The sequence below is a fragment of the Pituophis catenifer genome, unplaced genomic scaffold, assembly GCF_029215685.1.
Source record: "Pituophis catenifer annectens isolate HBS135680 unplaced genomic scaffold, rPitCat1.0.hap2 SCAF_9, whole genome shotgun sequence".
Lineage (NCBI taxonomy): Eukaryota > Metazoa > Chordata > Lepidosauria > Squamata > Colubridae > Pituophis > Pituophis catenifer.
Window position 1 is genome coordinate 2,496,405 of NW_027256889.1, and position 19,115 is coordinate 2,515,519.

Below are 19,115 nucleotides of genomic sequence, written 5' to 3' on the forward strand. Positions count from 1 at the left end.
GGTGCTGGGCTGAACCTTTCTTCTGCATTTTTAAATAAGTGTTACTAATATCCTTAATATCAAGAAAATTCTGGGGACCCCCTTGTCTGACTGGGATGCAGATCACTGGCAGAGGTGAGCAGACGGATGTCTACGCAGAGGGAAGATAGATAACAGAAAGCAAAGTTGGTAGCGGCCATATATTTTGCCAGCCCGCAGTCACAAAATGAGGTAGAAAAGTTGAAAAACTTTTTGCAGAGCAGTTTGTAAAAATTGGAACTCCAAATAGAGCCTGGGAATTGGGAATATTGTCGTTACCCTCTGGATGCCACACAGTATACAGACAACTAGAATCTTTGGGAATTAGCCAATTTTAGGCAAGATTTTTTTTTTTTAAAAAAAAAACTTACCTTGATGGTTCAGGTCAGGTGATGTGAGCAGGATGAAGAATCTTCAAAGCCCAAGGAGAGTTGGATCGGTGGAGACCCACAACAGGACAGGGCCAGCACCAATGTTTCTTTTCCTATTTTAAAAAAGTGTTATTTTTATTTTACTTTCCCTTCTTTTTTCCCTTTTCTCTTTGACCTTTACTGTACTCAAAAATAAAAAAGGGAAGGAAGGAAGGAAGGAAGGAAGGAAGGAAGGAAGGAAGGAAGGAAGGAAGGAAAGAAGGAAGGAAGGAAGGAAGGAAGGAAGGGAAGGAAGGAAAGAAGGAAGGAAGGAAAGAAGGAAGGAAGGAAGGAAGGAAGGAAGGAAGGAAAGAAAGAGAAAGAAAGAAAGAAAGAAAGAAAGAAAGAAAGAAAGAAAGAAAGAAAGAAAGAGGAAGATAGATAACAGAAAGCAAAATTGGTAGCTGTCATATATTTTGTCAGCCCACAGTCACAAAATGAGGTAGAAAAGTTGAAAAACTTTTTGCAGAGCAGTTTGTAAAAATTGGAACTCCAAATAAAAAGAGAGCCCAGAGCCTGGGAATGGGGGATATTGTCTTGTTGGGTGAGGGAGGTTGTTACCCACTGGATGCCAGTCCATTTCACTCTGAGTAAATTTCACTTCCTTTTTCTGTTCTTCACCTTTCAGGGAGCAAACATTCTTCTCAACGACCAGGGGGAAGTAAAATTGGGTAGGTTCATTCTCTGGACATTGTTTCTTCGGGCTAGTTACCCTTAGTCACCCTATCTGGAGGGTCCGTGGCCACCATGTAGCCCCTCAATCCTATCCACTAGGGCTCGGCTCTGTGGGCAGCACTTAAAAATTCTGGTTTAGCATTGTGTGAATTTACAGTAGTGGCCAAAATTGTGGAAACCGTTTGGGAAACGTGCATTTTCTAAAACTAGCTAATAACACCACTTTTTTTTTTGGAGTCGTACCCTAAAATTATAGATCAATGGAAAGATAATTTAATCAAGAATGTAATGCAATAACGTTTAGGAAGGATTTGCTATTAGAATAGCAGTGACAGTATAAAGAAAAGTGAAACAGGTAGAAAAAACGAGATATGCAAAAATGATCACCCTGTCAGTTAATCCTTAGTTGGGTAACCTTTAGCATGAATTATGGCCTTACAACGTCTTCCCACAGAGTGAACCAAGTCTTTGAGTTCTGCAGCTGTTCTAATGTGAAACCAAGATTGAAGGATGGCTTCTATTAACTGGGTTTTATTGCTGGGTCGCTTCTGGCTAGTCGGCTCCACAGATTTTCAATTAGGTGAAGATCTCGGCTATTCACAGGCCATCCCAGCAGTGGAATAGGATTATCTTGAAGCGCCAAAAAAAAAAGTGGTGTTATTAGCCATCAAACCTCAAAAATACACTTTTCCCAAAAGGTTTCCACAATTTTGGCCACTACTGTAATTCTGTGTGTATATTTCGCAATCGATCCCGAAATTTCCCTTGCTAATTAGCAAGACAGTTCTTCGGTGAAGTCTGTCCCATTTTGTGACCTTTCTTGCCAGGCTGGGTTACGTGATTCACTGCAGTTGTTAAGTGAGTAACACGGTTGTTAAGTGTGTCTGGCTTCCCCCTTGGGTTTGCTGGCCAGAAGGTTGCAAAAGGGGAATTACACGACACCCCCCCCTCTCCCCCACCCCTGGGACGCTGCAATTGTCATAAATACGAACCGGATGCCAAGCATTTGAATTTTGATCGTGTGACTGGGGATTGCTGCAGCGGTCGTAAGTGTGAAAGACGGTCATAAGTCCCTTTCTTCAGTGCCGTTGTAACTTCGAACGGTCACTAAACGAATGGTTGTAAGCCAGGGGTGGGCAAACTGTGGCCCTTTTACAACCTGTGGACTTCAACTCCCAGAATTCCTGAGCCAGCTTGGAATTCTGGGAGTTGAAGTCCCTGGGAGGAATTCTGGGAGTTGAAGTCCCTGGGAGGAATTCTGGGAGTTGAAGTCCACAGGTTGTAAAAGGGCCACAGTTTGCCCACCCCTGCTGTCAGTCATGTATGTGTGTTTGTGTGTGTGTGTGAGAGAGAAAGATTTCAGAAAGGGTTAGAAGAGTTGTAAATTTCATTGTGGAGCCTCCCTTAGGAGAGACAACATATAAAGGCAAAATTTCAGGAATCTGGAAGTTTCCTAGTAACAGATTCCACCCCAAGGCTTTGCGGGTTGCTGATTGCGTTGGATGGATTTCCTTGAAGTCCACACTCTTTTATCTTCCCAAACTAGAGCACGATGCAGATCAACGACAAGAGATTTTTTTTTTCAACTTCTCCCTTTTTTCTTTTCTCTTCTTCTTTCTTTCCGCCAGCTGATTTTGGAATCTCAGCTCAACTGAGTGCCACCTTTGCCCGCCGAATGTCCTTCATTGGAACTCCTTATTGGTAAAGAGAAGACACCCGTTGTCGCGATGGGTATCTGAGCCGTGAGATGCCAAGGAGAAGAGTGGAAGATTGGAAGGGCTCCCCTCTCCTCCCCGGTTTCAGAATCTGTTCCACAATATATAATGCTAACCAAGGGCCCCAGTTGTGTGCATTTTTCCATACATCCCTGTTCCTTTTTCAGGGATAAATTAATGCAATAGCATTATCCTTTCTGCAAGGGGCATTGGTGAGCCAAGAAACAAGGGAGAAATCCTGGTTTGTAGGCTTTTGTGCTGATAAACCTGGTTAGCAGGTTGGAAAAGACTGGGGTGCTCCTAATGGGACCCAAGAGGCCCTTGAAGGGGTGGTGAGCCTGAATGTCACATACAGCCCAGGGATGGGATTGAAAAAATTCAGCAACCGGTTCGCTGCCTGGAGGCCAGAAATGGGCCCTTTTCTGGACTTCCGGTAGGCCCATTTTTCACCCTCTCCAGGCTCCAGAGGCTTTTCTTGAGCCTCCAGGAGGGAGAAAATGGCCTCCCCCGGGCTCCGAAGGCCCTCTGAAGGCTGGAACCAGGCCTGTTTCCGGACTTCCGGAAGACCCGTTTTTCGCCCTCCCAGAGCCTCCGCGCACACCCTGCACTTACCTGGCATCCAAAACGGGCCACATGGCGACTCCTGGGAGGGGCAGGGTGGGCGGGGTCAGCCAGTTCTTGGAACAACTGGTTCGGTGAACCAGATTAAAATTAACATTACCTCTCTGTTCCAGGATGGCCCCGGAAGTGGCCGCAGTGGAACTGAAAGGCGGCTACAACGAACTGTGTGACGTGTGGTCGGTGGGCATCACGGCAATCGAGTTGGCTGAGCTGCAGCCACCCATGTTTGACACGCATCCTTTGCGGTAAGGTGACCCGGCCGCCGGGTCCTGTTTGCGTTCTCTGATCCCTGAGGATTGAAAAAAAATCTTTTCCATGAAGTGGTTTAAGGAAGAGACTGCTCCCTGGCTAATCTGTGGCTTGTCTCCCTGTGCCACCTTGCAGGGTGCTGGTGTTGATGACCAAGAGTGGCTACCAGCCTCCAAAGCTGAAGGAGAAGGCCCGCTGGTGAGTAGTGTCAAGGGGTCCTTCAGAAGTGGTGATAGAGCCTTACTTACTCTCAACAAAGGAGAGTATTTGTAGTGCAGGGTTGAACTGAGGGGATCCCTTGGTGCTCTCTTGAGCTTCGTGGTTTTCTTGCAGACGTTTCATGACCCAACTAAGTAACATCATCAGTCTATAAGAGAGTAGGTTTGCAGAGAGAAGGAGGAGGAGGACTGTGAGGTCCTTGGTGTTCTCTGAGCTTGCTTGTTTTCTTGCAGATGTTTCATTACCCAACTAGGTAACATCATCAGTTGTAGTAAGGGATGGGTTTTGCTCTCCCTTTATATTCTAGTGGCTTGCCTGGCCAGTGTTGGTAAGAGTGGTCTTGGAAGCTCTTTGGTTGGGCTATTTACTGTTTGCTTGTTTGGCGGTGTTTTTATTGGAGCATTGCTTACTTCTTGATTGTTGGTCTGATGTTAATCTTAGCGTTACCCTTTGGGGCAGAATGCCGGAGGTTTGGAATACAGGTGAGATAGCCCTCACTTGTGACCACAATCGGACCCAGAGTTTCCACTGCGAAGCAAGGCAGTTGTCAAGCATCAGCTGCGTTACAACGCTTCCAAACATTTCTCCTCATGGCTGCTGCTGCTGCTGCTGTCTCCACAGGTCCCCCGCCTTCCACAACTTTGTCAAGGTGACCCTAACCAAAAGCCCCAAGAAACGGCCCAGCGCCTCCAAGATGCTCACGGTGAGGACGCCCACCTCTCTTTCCACCTCTACGCAGGACATGCGCTCTGCAGAGTTGGGAGCAAAGCCCCCCAGGGCCAGCTGTCCAGTGTGTGTGTGTGTGTGTGTGTGTGTGTGTGTGTGTGTGTGAGAGAGAGAGAGAGAGAGAGAGAGAGAGAGAGATTCTACAATCATTCCGGATACAAATTCAATTTCTATGTCTGTTAAGTGAATCTGGTTTCCCCCACTTTGACTCTGCTGATCCGAAGGTCACAAAAAAGCAATCACTTGATCCGGGACATGCATGCAACCCTGTGGTGGGTTGCTACCGGTTCACCCCGGTTTGGGCGAACCGGTAGCAGCGGTGGCGGGAGGCTCCGCCCACCCCCCTAGATGTCATCAAATACGATCTGCGCCTGCGTAGAAGTGGTGTGCACACACATGAAGTGAGCACGCGCGCGAACCGGTAGCAAAGGTAAGTAAAACCCACCCCTGATGCAACCATCATAAATATGAACCCGTTGCCAAGCCTGCGACTTTTAATCACGTGACCGTGGGATGCTACGACGACGATCCTGTGAAAAATGGTCGTAAGTCTGAAAGAACTGAAAGACTGAAAGAACCGTGTTGTAGACTGGAGATGGACGATGCCGTACCCCTCCTGCTTTGTTGAGAGAGGGCTGTTCCATTCTGAGCAGAGGAGAGGGGGGGAAACGACATCATCTACCTCCAGTCTACAATGCGATCCTTTCTGCAGTTCCAAGAAGACCCCACACCCATTTGCACCACTCAGGTGATCCTGAGGACACAGATAAACCTCCAAGTGGCCTCAACGATCCTCTAAAAGGATACAAACAGCCAGGTTGTCTGCAAGGAGTATCAATCCTTCCCAGTGATGAAATCCAAATTTTTTTACTACCGGTTCCGTGGGCATGGCTTGGTGGATGTGGCAGGGGAAGGATATTGCAAAATCTCCATTCCCATCCCACTCCAGGGGAAGGATACTGCAAAATCTCCATTCCCACCCAACTCCAGGGGAAGGATACTGCAAAATATCCATTCCCACCCCACTCTGGGGCCAGCCAGAGGTGGTATTTGCCAGTTCTCCGAACTACTTAAAATTTCCGCTACCGGTTCTCCAGAACCTGTCAGAACCTGCTGGATTTCACCCCGATCTTTCCCTTCCCTTCCCCCATGAGCCAGTCAGAGCTGAAGAAGCTTCTTGGATGACAAGCGAAACGTTTTCAAAGAAAAACCAGAAAGTCCAGTTGCCTCTTTAAAAAAGCACCTTTAGGACATTATCCCCTTCGTCTTCCGTTTTGGTTCCGGTCCCCAGGTTGGAACCCAACTATCTTCACTTTTCTTTTCCCAGCACCAGTTTGTAACCCAGGCAGGGCTCACGCAGAGGCTGACCCTTGACCTCTTGGAGAAAGTGCACAATCCTGACCAGCTCCCCAGAAGTGAGGCAGAAGAAGAGGACCAAGAGGTGAGAGCCAAGAGATTGGCTGGGAAAGTGGGAGAGAGAAGGGCTCTTCGTCTTAGGAGTCATCCACACCTACCTCCTAACTGCTTCTTGGAGATGCCAGATTTAGAGGTTCTTAGAGGTTCTTCTCTTAAGAAGGTGTCCTCACAATGCAATCTTCGTCTCATCTCCAGTCTACAGCAGAAGCTATGTGCCATAGCTAGGGCCAAGGAGGGGTAATTATTACCGGTTTGGCGAACTGATGCCCATTATCCCTAGCGGTTCGCCCGAACCAGTCCAAACCGGTAGGATTTCACCCCTGATATGGGGACATCTTTGGACCACCTGCCCACCTGGAGGGAAACACATTAAACCAGCAGTCTGGAGGTCCCTTCAAGTTTCCATGAATTTCCTCCATCTTCCAGTGACCACCTGTGATTAGAACTTGGTTTCCTCTCTTCCCATAGCCGTCATAAATCCTACAGTGAATCAACTGATCTTTAAGACACATTCAGGACTTGGGCCTTGGTTGTTCTTCTGTCCCAGATTTTCTCGCGAAGGTTACTCCTGTCCTAATCCAGAATATCGACATCACCATACGAAAACGGGGGAAATTGTCCAGGCTACTAATTCCCCCCCACACACACTACACCGATAAATCTAGGACCCTCTTGTCTTGTTCAAGTCAAACTCAAGGGTGTTTTGGAGGGGCTGGCAAAATAAGGGCTCCTCTTGGGGGCACACACAGCCACAGAAGCCCTCTGTTTTGGGGTAGCCATCACACACCCCTCCAACATGCCTCTTATCTTCTCTTCCTCAGTTGCCTCCACCCCCGGTGCCCCGAAGGATTCACTCTAGTCAACGGCAGGGTGTGACTTCTCCAGGATATGCTGGTGTCCAGGGTATGGTTGTCCACTCTCGTTGGTTCAAGGCTCACCTGTCCAGTTCATCTAAGTGGAATCACCCCACTAGGGGAAAAATAACATGGTTGCTTGGTCTCTGCACCGTCCATCTCCTTCCTCACTGCTCTAAATCCCGTTTCCCATCTCATTGCAGAGCATAACTTCAGCCCTATCTTCCAAAGAAGGCAAAGTCTGAGGTCTTCAAGCTCTATGGTAACTCTTCGTTGGCTCTTCTGCTCTTCCCCTTGAGAAAAGTCCTCCGCTCTTGGCCGTCTTCAAGATCTGGGTCCTACCCTGAAGTCTGCCACTTTTGGCACCGACAAACTGAATGGACCAAAGATCTCACAGCCGATTCTTCTTTTCTCCTTCTTCAGCTCTTTCTCTAGATGAGCGTTCCTCAACCTTGACTTTAAGATGGGTGGACTTCCATTCCCAGAATTCCCAAGCCATCGTGCAACTTTAAGAACTGTGGGTTTCAGCTCCCAGAATTCCCCAGTGAGCATGGCTGGCTAGGGAATTCTGGGAGTTGATAGTCCACCCATCTGAAAGTCACCAAGGTTGAGAAATACTGGAAGTAGGGAAACAGGCTGTTTCCTGCCTCTGGAGGGCCTCGGGGGTAGGGGGGGTGGGGAAGGCCATTTTCGCCCTCCCCAGGCTCCTAGAAAGGCTCTAGAGCCTGGGGAGAGCAAAAAACGGGCCTTCCAGTCCCACCGGAAGTCGGCAAATGGGCCGTTTCCGGCCTCCGGGGGTGGGAAAGGCCATCACTGCTCTAGGGCAACCTTTGCCAACTTGGGGTCTCCAGATGAGCTGGATATCACGTCCATCATCCCCAGATACCACTAGGCTGGCTTGCTGGGGAATTTGGCTCCCAATTCTGCCGGAGACACATCCCCGGTGGACTTGCCTAGGATGAAATTTCCAATCCTCTCTCTTCTCCTGCAGGAGATCGTGCTAGACCCAGGCTACAGCACGATGGACCAACCTGGATCTGAATTCAGCAGCAGGTGAGGGACCCCAGAAGGGGTCTTGGGTACTAACTCCCGTAGCTACTGCCTAGATGGGAAATAAAATCTATTTGAGCTTTGTTTTTCTGACCTTTGCAGGAAGAGCGTAGCCGACTCAGACGACTACGACGATGTGGATATGTGAGTTCCGTCTTAACTGCTTACAGTTAAAGCTGGCTGGGGAATTCTGGGAGTTGAAGTCCATCAAGGTTGAGAAACAGTAGGTTTTGACCATGGCCAAACGGCAACCAAGGACTCGTAAAACAAAGTCAAAGTGGCCATGGGTGCCACTAAACTCCATGAACATAATCCCACTCGGTCATTCTTTCTCTCCTAAATTCCCCTTCCCTCTTTTCTCCTCTGCCTTCCAGCCCCAGCGGACCAGGCCTAATCAGGTAACCGTTTCTCCTAGAATTCTTAAAATATCAAATTATAGAACGCAGAGTCATTTAGCCAAACGTTGGGAAGAGAGACGGATCTCGGGATCCAGCAAGGAGCTAGTCCCTAAAACGAAGAGATTCCTGCTTGGGATTTGGAAATTACAATCCTGGAAAATAAATGTTTTCTTTGCTGACTGAAGGGATTTAGCTTGCCGGGAGTAGCTCGGTGAGACCTGCGGTGACTTTTCACAGTGAATTATGACGTCTTGCTAGGGGGTCCTTGGTGCCCTTTGAGACTGGTTGTTCCCTTGCAGATGTTTCATGACCCAGCTAGGTAACATCATCAGCGCTAGAAGGGAGCGAGGTTTAAAAACAGAGAGAAAACCCCACACCTTTCTAGAACTGATAATGTTTCCTAGTAGGGTCATAAAATGTCCGCAACCAAGCTCAGAGAGCACCAGTTTAACCCAGGGAAGGTCACTTACCTTCGCTACCGGTTCGCAAATGTGAGCGTGGGGCCTTCCGCACATGCGTAGAGCATCAAAAACGGGATGTGATGACTTCCGGGTGGGTGGGTGGAGCCTCCCAAAGCCGCCGCTACCAGTTCGCACAAACCAGATAGAACCAACTGAATGCCATCACAAGTCCAACCCCAAGCTACAAATATTCTTCTCTATTAGTAACATCTTGCTAGAACAATTCATGTGTGTGTGTGTGTGTGTATGTGGGGGTGGGAAACAGGCAGCAACCCCCCCCGCCCATCTCTCTGTTTTTGAACCTGGTCATTTATCTTTCCTCCCAGGGACGCTCAGCCTGCGAATCTCCCGCCCCCGCTACCTCCCAAGGTAAACCCTCTGTGGGAGCAAAGTAAGTTTGCAACCCTCCTCTCTGTCCTTGCAGGTGGAGATTACACCAAGGTGAGTCCCATTACTCCAGTGGGCAGCCGTGGTCCAGGGTCTTCCGTGGGTGGTGCAGATTTAGTCCACGGACACCCTCCCCCCCCCCACACACACAACTCGGCCGCCCTTTAGCGCAGGTTCGTTTTTCCTGCTGACAAATACATTTTATGCACGCTGACATTTCTCTCTCGAATAGCCCAGAGTTTGGCTCTCCTCGGATGAAACGGCGGCGGATCGATCCCGTGACCACGTTCCTGCCAAATCCCTAATGCGGGGACGGTGCTCCAGTGGTCCCATCCTGAGTTGGCCCTCGCCGCAAAGTCATTCTGGGAGAGCCGAAGCTTCCCACCTCGCCGCTAAATCGGGTACGACTTTCTTTCTCCCAGAAAATAGGAGTGAAACGACGGGAGGAGGAGATGCTCCCAAACTTTGTGGTGTCCCAGGGTCACATGATCCCCTCTGACAAACCAGAGCGAACGAGGAAGTTGGATTCACTTAACAACCGGGTTATTCCTTTATCAGCTGCAGTGATTCACTTAACAACGGTGGTAAAACGGGGGCAAAACTCACTGAACAAATGTCTCACTGAACAACATAAATGTTGGGCTCCATTGTTGGTTGTAAGTCGAGAACTGCCTGTAGAGGAAAAATAGCTCGGGGCAGGGACTCTTTTCATTCCTGGAACAAGCCTTATAGGGGTTATATTCCTAATAAAAGGTTTTCTAGGACTAATCCATAGGACCCAACGGAGTGGTGCGGTGGCCTAGAGGTGGAGCTCTTGCCTCACAATCAGGAGGCTGTGAGTTCGATCCTAGGTAGAGGCAGATATTTCTCTCTCTTGAGTTCCCACACTGAGAATATATCTGCTGAACAAAACTCCGCATTGGTGACAGGAAGGGCATCCGGCCATTCAAATACATAACCCTGCAAGGGTTATGGGGTCATTAAATGAAGATGATGAATCCATAGGACCCAACCTGAATTTGGAGAGTCCAGAGTAAAATAATAAAGACTTAGTTTTGTTGCCGGGTTGAGATCTGGGGGTCAATATTTCCAGATTTGGATTTGGTGGTGTGGGGTGCTGACTCTTATTTTACTCCCCTGCAGTCCCAGAACTGCGTTCAGATCCCTTGGATGAGAGGCCCCCCAGCCTTCCTCCTAAGCTGGAGAGGAGACAGAAACCGGTAAGCGTGTTCAGCCTCCACATTGGGCCAATCGGCTCCGGTCCAAATCATTCCACTATTGCTCAAATTAAACTTTTTTTAAAAAAAACTGAGCCTGCTTGGAAGAGAGAATAACTTGGATTTTTCTTGGGGCCAAAATGCGGAAGGGCAAGGAATCTTTCTCCTCCTCCTCTTCCACCTCTTCCCCCCTTTCTCCTTCTCTTTCCCTTTCCCCCTTTCCTTCTCCTTCTCCATTGCCTTCTCTATTTCCTCCTTCTCTCCTCTTTTCCCTTCCCCCTCTTTCCTTCTCCTCCATTGTCTTCTCTATTTTCTTTCTCCTCTCCTCCCCTTTCTCCTCCCCTTTCCTTTTCTCCTTTCCCCCTTTATTTCTCCTTCTCCATGTTCTCTCCTCCTCTTCCTCTCCCTTTCCTTCCTCTCCACCTCCTCCATTTTCTCTTTCTCCTCCTCTCCTCTCCTTTCTCCTTCCCTTTCCTTTTTTCCCTTTCCCCTTTACTTCTCCATGTTCTCCTTCTCTCCTCCTCTCCTTTCCGTCTTCCCCTTTCCTTCTCCTTCTCCACCTTCTCCATTTTTTCTTTCTCCGCTCCTCTCCTCCGCTTTCCTTTTTTCTCTTTCTCCTTCCCCATCATCTTCTCCATCTTCTCCTCCATCTCCTCCCTTCTCCTCCTCTTCCCCTCCAAAATATTTCAAACCAGTTTGGAAATCACGAGGGTGAAATTAAAAGAGGAAGAGGTACCATCAGGAAGTGAGAGAGAATCGCCTGAGGGCCAGGATGCATACCTGCTTCTCCCAGGTGCATGTTCATGGATGGCTCTGGCCTGCTTCTCCTTCTCAGGACAGGACCCTCTTCAAGAAAGTCTTCAATGAGTGCCCCTTGCACCTCACCTCGGCCACTGCCTGGACCCATCCACACACCAACGGTACATCCGGAGAAGACCTAAGGAGGGACGGGTGGGCGGGGCGAGAATGCATTGGTTCCTTCTGCAGACCTGAGCAGTATCTACCCTGTTTACCCGAAAACAAGACCCAACTGGAAAATAAGTCCTAGCATGATTTTTCAGGATGCTCATAATATAATCCCTACCCCCAAAATAAACCCGTTAAGATCGTCAGCTGACGGAGGTGTTTAGCACTGTATTTCCCCCAAAAATAAGACCTAGTCGGAAAATAAGTCATAATGCGTCTTTTGGAGCAAAAATTATAATATAAGTGTGAAGTTTCCGAAAGATGCCCTAATTAATTCATGAGCCATGAGCTGAACTTCAAAAGAAATACAGTCATTTATTAGGAGCACCATTTTGGCAATATTCGGATGCAGTTAGAACTAATCCCACGTAGATTTACATTCCATGACCCTGTCTCTCCCTTCCTCTCTGGCCATGTCATAAATCACATTCTCCAACTTTGGCTGGCTGTGAAATCCAACACCCTCCTTCTGATTGCGGTAAGGAAGAATGTATGGAATGCACTTCAGTTAGGGAAATCAATCAGCTCTATCAGTTCTCCCTCCCTCCTGCTCATGGCAACTTGAAAGCTTTGCAAGTTGACAATAAGAAGTGGTCTTATTTTGGGGGAAACATGGTAGTCCTAGTGATGTTCTTTTGTCCAAGGCTCCTCAGCATAAAATGATCTAGAAATAATTATTTGGTTTGCAACTGAGCTCCAGGATGGCTCCCTCACCTAGGACTACCGTGTTTCCCTGAAAATAAGACCCTGTCTTATATTTTTTTTGAACCCCGAAATAAGCGCTTAGTTTTATTTTCGGGGCGGTCTTATTATTTTGGGGCGCGTGGAGCAAGATGGAGCTCCTCTTGCCATCTTATCAGATTTCCAGCTCTGTGTTTAAATATTTTCAGGGAGGGCTTATTTTCAGAGGGAGTGTCAGCTTATTTTAGCGCATGTGCTCAAAAGCCCGATTGGGCTTATTATCAGGGGATGTCTTATTTTCAGGGAAACAGGGTAGTGCTTCTGAACATGTTGGGGGAGGCGATTACAGGTGGTCCTTGACTTACAACAGTTCGTTTAGTGACTTTTCCAGGTTACAACAGCACTGAAAAAAGTGACTTATGACTCTTTTTTCACACTCCTCAGATAGGCCCTGCACTTACCTCGCATCCAAAATGGGCCGCGTGGAGACTCCTGAGACGGGCAGAGTGGGGTGGGCGGGGCCAGCCAGACCTTGCAACTACCGGTTCGGCAAACCAATGTAAAATTAGCATCCGGTTCGCCCAAACTGGTCCGAACCGGCTGAATCCCACCCGATAGTGTCCCACCTTAATTTTGAATTCCCTCCCTATTTTCCAGAGCTGCACTTAATTCTGGGGGCTGAAGAAGGCATCTTCGCCTTGAACCGGAGTGAGGCAGAACCTGCTCTAGAACTGGTGAGACTGACGGGGTGGCAGGAACGAGTCTGAATGACAGAAGGGAGAAGGCAGAGAATTCAGTTTCTGGCTTGCTTTGAAGAACGTCATTTTGTCGTCCTCTTTTTTTTATCCCTCTCCGTTTCTCAAGCTTTATCACAGCCGAACGATGTGGGTCTATTGCATGGGGAATGTTCTCATGTCTCTTTCAGGTAAGTTGGAAAAAGTGCAGAGAAGAGCAACAGAGGATTAGGGGCCTGGAGGCGAAAAGATATGAAGAACGGTTGCTGGAATGGGGTATATTTAGTCTAGGGACCAGGGGTGACATGATAGCAGTGTTCCAATATTTGAGTGGCTGTCACAGAGAGAAGGGGGTCAAGCTGTTTCCCTTCCAGCTCTATTCTGATTGATTGACTGACTCGTGGCTTCCCTGCCAGCATCCCAAGGTCTGTTTCTTCTCTTTTTCAAAATTAGAGGTTCTGGAGACCTATGGGAAGCGAGCAGCCCCTGCCCGCCCCCCAAGAATTCAAGACTATTCCATCACATTGGTTATTTGTGCCAAAACCTGGCATCATTTCAGCCTGCCTTAGGGTTCTGTAATGCTATGTGTAAAGGGCCTTGGGAGATAGATAGACGCATTTAACCTGGTTAGGGAAGCTGCTCATCTGTTGAAAATGAGAGAGGAAGTAGGAAAATCCCCTCAAGCAATGAAAATTTGGTTTTAGAAGCCAGGAAAGCTTGAGTTCCGATGACCTTTTTTCTCTATATATCTGTGCTTCTCACCTGTGACCACTTGAAAATGTGTGGACTTCAACTCCCAGAATTCCTGAGCAAGCATGTGTGAGCTTCAACTCCCAGAATTCAGGGAGGCACCAGCACTTGTTAAGTAAGGCAGTTGTTAAATGAGGTGCACCCAATTTAGCTATGGTTTTTTTTCCCCCCCTCCTGGAGTCATTAAGAGAATCACATGATTGTTAATCGAATCTCCCCCCAGAACTGGCTAGGAACATTGCAAATGGTGATCGCGTGGTCACTGCAACCGTCATAAATACACGCCAGTTGCCAAGCGTCTGAATTTGGATCATGTCGTTATGGGGCTATTGCAATGTCATAAGTGCGAGAATTGTTGTCAATCTCTTTCTTCAGCACCGTTGTTAATTTCGAGTGGTCACTAAATGAATGGCCGTAAATCGAGGACTTCCTGAATAGACAATAGGTTTTCTTTTCCCTTCTGTTCAGGCAAGGTTCCCCAGCTCTTCTCCCACAATTTACCCAGTCTGTACGAGCAGAGCAAGAGAGACCAGCGCCTGGGGGTGTCCCTTTCCGCACACCGATTATTACCCAGGTAAATCCATCACTGGAATGGTGTCTTTTTCTTACCTACTTCCTTAATTCTTCAGGATTCATTTAGATGTGGCCAATCTCTTTATCTGGCGGAGGTCTTTAGCAGCCTGGCTGGCTGGAGGGTCAACAGGTTATTTTCGGTGGGGTCCTTGGTGCTCCCTGAGCTTGGTTGTTTTCTTGCAGACTTTTCATGACCCAGCTAGGTAACATCATCAGTGCTAGAAGGGAGTGGGGTTTGCTCTCTGTTCATATAGAAGTGGCTTGTTCTGTGGGTGGGAGAAGTCTTTAAGACTCCTTAAAGTTGCCAAAGTTGAGAAACACTGTATAAGACAGTTCTAAAAAGCAATCTCGTTTCCAGTGGTAGGATTCAAATAATTTAACAACCGGTTCTCGGCCCTAATGCCCGGCTGGGTGGGCGTGGCAGCACTCGGCCTCGTGCACCCCCCTGGGAGGAAAAGCAGGCCACGGGGAAAGGATTTACCCCCCCCCCCCCCGCACCCCATTTTGGGCCTAGTAGGCCTCTCTGCAGCCTCCTGGGAGCAAAAATGGGCCGCGGAGGCCTGCAGTGCACACCCTCTGCCCCGTTTTGGGCCTAGGAGGCCTCCCTGCGCTTACCTGGGAGACAAAATGGGGCGCATGGGGACTCCAGGAAGGGGAGGGGAGGGGCCACCCAGCAATTTAATTACTGATTCTCCCGAACCAGCCCGAACCGGCTGAATCCCATCACTGCTCTTTTCCTTCCATAATCAACTCATCTGTCCTTTCTTTCCTTCCCTCTAGAAAAAACGTCATCACCACCAAGATCCCCGACACGAAGGGATGCCAGAAATGTTGCACAGGTGCTTTGAACGCCAGTCCTAGGGATGGTCACTGTCCCCACGGCTGACCCTTCCTCTCCTCCCCTCGGGTGTCCTGCCTAGTATCCAATACAGCACCTTCTCCCCCACCTCCTTTTCTTGCAGCCAGGAACACCCAGAACAGTTGCCACTTTCTCTGTGGGGCATTGGAGGCCGGAGTGGTTCTCCTCCAATGGTATGAACCCATGCAGAAATTTATGCTGGTCAAGGTAAGAGCCGAGTCCTGCTGCCAGAGGAAGCATCTCCTTGCCAGGGTCAAGATTGGGCATCCCAAGGAAGAGACAGCCAGGTTGTGTGTTTGATAGCTTAGTTGGCTAGGTGGCATTGTTTGCAATTTAGTGCCTCGGATGCAATTGCCAAGGCAGACCCAGGTTGGCGCCAAGCACCTCTGTCCCACCCTGTGCATTCTCTCTGAAGGTCTCTCGTTGATTTATTATTGAAACTATTTTGGGATGCCAGGGTTTTTCCATTTTTTTCAGGACATTTATTCCTTCTAGGCCCATGATGGCGAACCGATGGCATGCAGGCCAGAAGTGGCACACAGAGCCGTATCTTCGGGCACACCAGGCATCACCCATTGCCCTTACGGGTTCCGGTGCACACATGCGTGTCAGCCAGCTGGTTTACGCACACACGGGAGTGCCAGAAATCGGAAGAGCAGCTCCCTGGCACACATGTGCGTGCCGGGAAGCTGAGCTTCCGTCTAGCTGGTCTTTGTGTACGCATGCCTGCCAGAAACCGGAAGACCAGGTGACTGACGCTCTTGCGCACACCGGAAACTGGAAGCTCATCTTTCCGGCAGGTGCATGTGTGCCGGGAAGCTATGTTTCTGGTTTCCAGTGCTCCCACATGTGCGTGCTGGGGAGCTGCTCTTTCAGTTTCTAGGGCTGCTCTGCATGCGCGCGCACTCAGTGCTAAAAAGGTTCGCCAACACTGTTCTAGCCAATAATTGAAAGCATGCTCTCTTTTGCACTGGTGACACCACATTTGGAATACCATGTACAGTTTTGGTGACCATAGTACCAAAAAAACACATGTTGAGATTTGTAGAAAGAGTGCAAAGAAGAGCAGTAACGACGATTAGGGGACTGGAGGCTAAAACATATGAAGAACGGTTGCAGGAACTGGGCATGTCTGGTTTAAGGAAGAGAAGAGGACTAGGGGTGATGTGATGGCTGTCTTCCAATATTTGAGGGACTGTCACAGAGATGAGAGGATCAACCAATTCTCCAAAGCACTTGAGGGCAGGACAAGAAGCAACAGGTGGAAACTGATGAAGGTGTTGTGGTTCCGTTGCCTGAGCCTGGGCTATCAACAGATGCAGACTCTGAGAGTGAGGGAGAGGAGTTGGCAAGGCCTCCCTCTCCAGGACCCTCCTCTCTGGCAATGCCTCCGGAGGACACCGAAGGCCAAGAGATAGGCCCAGAGCCAAGCACGTCCCCGCAGCCACAGGTGGACAGCAACAAAGTAGATAAGTGCTGGCTGGATCCTCGGCAACGGCGCAGGGAGAAGCGTGTGCAGCAGAGGGGAAGGCATGCCAGAGATTAGCTGAGTCACTGGACCACACCCCACAGGGTATAAATGTGGGTGTGGTGGCCGGTTCAGTTTGTGACCAGCAAAAACTAGAAATAATCCATGATCTCTGCGTTACTGGACTTCTGCCTGCCTTGTCGGACTGCATTTGGACTAATCCTTGTATTGTTGAAACTTTGCCTGCTTTATCGGAATGCTTGCAGTCTAATCTTTGTTTTGTGTGAGTAAAGTCTGAATTGGCAGCTAGCCACTGGGTTGCTGCCAGCTTTATCTTCAAAGATTTTGTCGTGTGGCTTATTAACTCCGGGCCGTCTGTGGGGGTGTGTGTGTGGGACGGGGACAGAACAGGAGAGTTCCAACTGAGAACGAAGGAGGAATTTGCTAACAGTGAGAACAATTAACCAGTGGAACGACTTGCCTCCAGAAGTTGTGGGCGCTCCATCACTGGAGGTTTTTAAGAAGAGACTGGACAGCCATTCGTCCAGAATTGTATAAGTTCTTCTGTTGAGGACTTCTCTGTATTAATCTGCCTGACTTTGGTTTCTGAGTCTGGTCTACTTTGAAAAGTTGACAGGTGGCTATTAGTACGGGGTACTCCCCATGGCAGAGATGGCACTTTTGAGGGCATCAACCCCAATTCAGGAAACCCTTCTCTTCTTCTCCTTGGATAGTACTTTGATTTCCCCCTGCCTTCCTCGCTGCCCATCTTCGAGATGCTGATAAACCCCGATGAGGAATATCCGGTGGTCTGCATTGGTGTAAGCAAGGGCCCCCCAGGACAGGCTGTGCAATTCCAAGTCATTAACCTCAACTCTTTAACCTCATGGTTTATCAGCGACAAAAGCGGTGAGTATCCTGGAAGCAGATTCTGATTAATTTTTTCCCCCTCAAGTACTAGCTGAATCCCAGGATGGGTTCTAAGTCATTCGGTGGTTCATTTGACATTTGAGGGCTGCATCTGCATGTCTGCTGTGGCACAGTCTTTATGATGGACAATAATAAGGTAGAACTTCAGTAGAAAGGTCATACCACCTCATTCCTTGTCTAGAAGATCCGTGATGGTGAACCTATGGCATGTGTGCCCTCTCTGTGGGCGCGCGCCCTGGCCACCTGGTCTTCAGGTTTCCGGCGCTCTGGCATGTGCGAAGATCAGCTGACTGGCTGATCAGCAAACCAAAAGACCAGGTGCTACGCACCAACCAGCTGATCTCCAAGTTTCCAGGGCTCTGATGCGCACGTACACGTTCCGGTTTGGACACTCGGTGCCGAAAAGGTTTGCCATCACTGGTCTAGACCAAAAGGCCACCTTCTCCACTATGTTGAAGATCTTCCGGAAGGAACTCTTTTAAGGATCAAAAGCAGGCTTTAAATGAATACTTAGCTGTAGTTCTGAACAATGCATTTGTTTGTCCACAGAACCTTCCTGCTGTGGCTTCGTCCAGGTGACTCAGTTGGACAACAAGATGGTGATGGTTCTGATGGATGGTAAGTAGAAGCCAGGTGGCCCTTGGTCGGTCAGGACTGCGAGAAGGGACCGTTCCTGTTGGGGCCAATGCGTTTTTGGTTTGTTTTCCAGGGTGCATCCAGTTTGTCAGCCACCGAGGGACACTGCTTGGATCCCCACCGAAACTCACCTTCGACGTAGCGGTGGAGTCAGTCGGTGAGTTCCTTTTCTCCATCCTGTTCAGTACTTCCTCCTCTTCCAGTTGCCTCCTCTCCATCGTCTGATGCTCCTTTCCGGTCTTAGAGGAAGGACAGGTTGACATCTCCAGAGCAGCTCTGATCTTGATGGAGAAAGAGATCTAATCTATCTGTCTTCTCTACCAAATGCTGCCTGTGATTCTCTGGTTGTTGTGATGGTGCTTGTGGTGAGTTTGCTGGCTTGTCTGTCAGTAGTATTGAGAGATGTGTCAGGTTCCAACAACCAGACCCAGATATGCAGAGCTCAACTTAATTACTTTTATTATGTTCTGCCTATAATACAGGAATCTCCCCACGCTGGCAGTCTCCTTCCTCTTGGGAACAAATAGATAAGGCTCCAAGGAACTTCGGGAGGGTCAGTTAGCAATTTTGTGGTTGCACAATGACTCCAGGCTATCTCTATGCTTGATTCCTCCTCCCTGCCAGGCTGGGTGCTTCTCAAAGATGGTCTTGCTTTACGTTGAGGTTGAGTCACCCTGTATTTTGAGGGATGCTAGACCACTTTTGAAGGATTCACTTCCCATTCCGCTTCGCGGGGAGGCATGTCCAATGTCTGAACATCTTTTATGAAATGGAGAGTAAGTCACGGTGGCAGGACCTGAACTTCTTCACTTCTTCTGTCTCCAGCACTGGTGCAGAACTGCGTGCATGCATTTTGGCGCCATGGTGTGCAGACACGACCGCTTGGATCAGGGCAGGTAAAGGAGCAGTTGTGTTTTCAACATGGTATGATCAGTCCTCTTGAGATTTTATGGCAAAGATGAGTGGTGGGAGAAGAACCCAAGATACCAAGAACTTCATGGTATTCTACAGTATTCTCCAACAATGAGAGCATCTCATTTATCTCGTTCCTGTGGGTAGAAGTCCAACGATTCTTAGCAAGAGGTTCACTTAAGAGGCAACC

At 48.7% G+C, this 19,115-nt stretch overlaps 1 protein-coding gene across 1 annotated transcript in view; it reads left to right on the forward strand.

The window, feature by feature from the left end:
* The window catches only part of MAP4K1 (mitogen-activated protein kinase kinase kinase kinase 1), a 30,472-nt gene that overhangs the window by 10,647 nt on the left and 710 nt on the right, over positions 1 to 19,115 (forward strand). The window contains exons 7-30 of the mRNA XM_070949361.1: positions 1,057 to 1,099; positions 2,732 to 2,804; positions 3,553 to 3,684; positions 3,824 to 3,886; positions 4,529 to 4,610; positions 5,961 to 6,074; positions 6,871 to 6,952; positions 7,107 to 7,165; positions 7,895 to 7,956; positions 8,056 to 8,097; positions 8,328 to 8,351; positions 9,139 to 9,181; positions 9,432 to 9,600; positions 10,343 to 10,419; positions 11,252 to 11,336; positions 12,721 to 12,797; positions 12,928 to 12,988; positions 14,016 to 14,121; positions 14,901 to 14,959; positions 15,083 to 15,186; positions 17,182 to 17,356; positions 17,927 to 17,995; positions 18,087 to 18,170; positions 18,839 to 18,909. Of these exons, the coding sequence (XP_070805462.1) occupies positions 1,057 to 1,099; positions 2,732 to 2,804; positions 3,553 to 3,684; positions 3,824 to 3,886; positions 4,529 to 4,610; positions 5,961 to 6,074; positions 6,871 to 6,952; positions 7,107 to 7,165; positions 7,895 to 7,956; positions 8,056 to 8,097; positions 8,328 to 8,351; positions 9,139 to 9,181; positions 9,432 to 9,600; positions 10,343 to 10,419; positions 11,252 to 11,336; positions 12,721 to 12,797; positions 12,928 to 12,988; positions 14,016 to 14,121; positions 14,901 to 14,959; positions 15,083 to 15,186; positions 17,182 to 17,356; positions 17,927 to 17,995; positions 18,087 to 18,170; positions 18,839 to 18,909 (1,956 nt within the window). The remainder of the gene's footprint in view (positions 1 to 1,056; positions 1,100 to 2,731; positions 2,805 to 3,552; positions 3,685 to 3,823; positions 3,887 to 4,528; positions 4,611 to 5,960; positions 6,075 to 6,870; positions 6,953 to 7,106; positions 7,166 to 7,894; positions 7,957 to 8,055; positions 8,098 to 8,327; positions 8,352 to 9,138; positions 9,182 to 9,431; positions 9,601 to 10,342; positions 10,420 to 11,251; positions 11,337 to 12,720; positions 12,798 to 12,927; positions 12,989 to 14,015; positions 14,122 to 14,900; positions 14,960 to 15,082; positions 15,187 to 17,181; positions 17,357 to 17,926; positions 17,996 to 18,086; positions 18,171 to 18,838; positions 18,910 to 19,115) is intronic.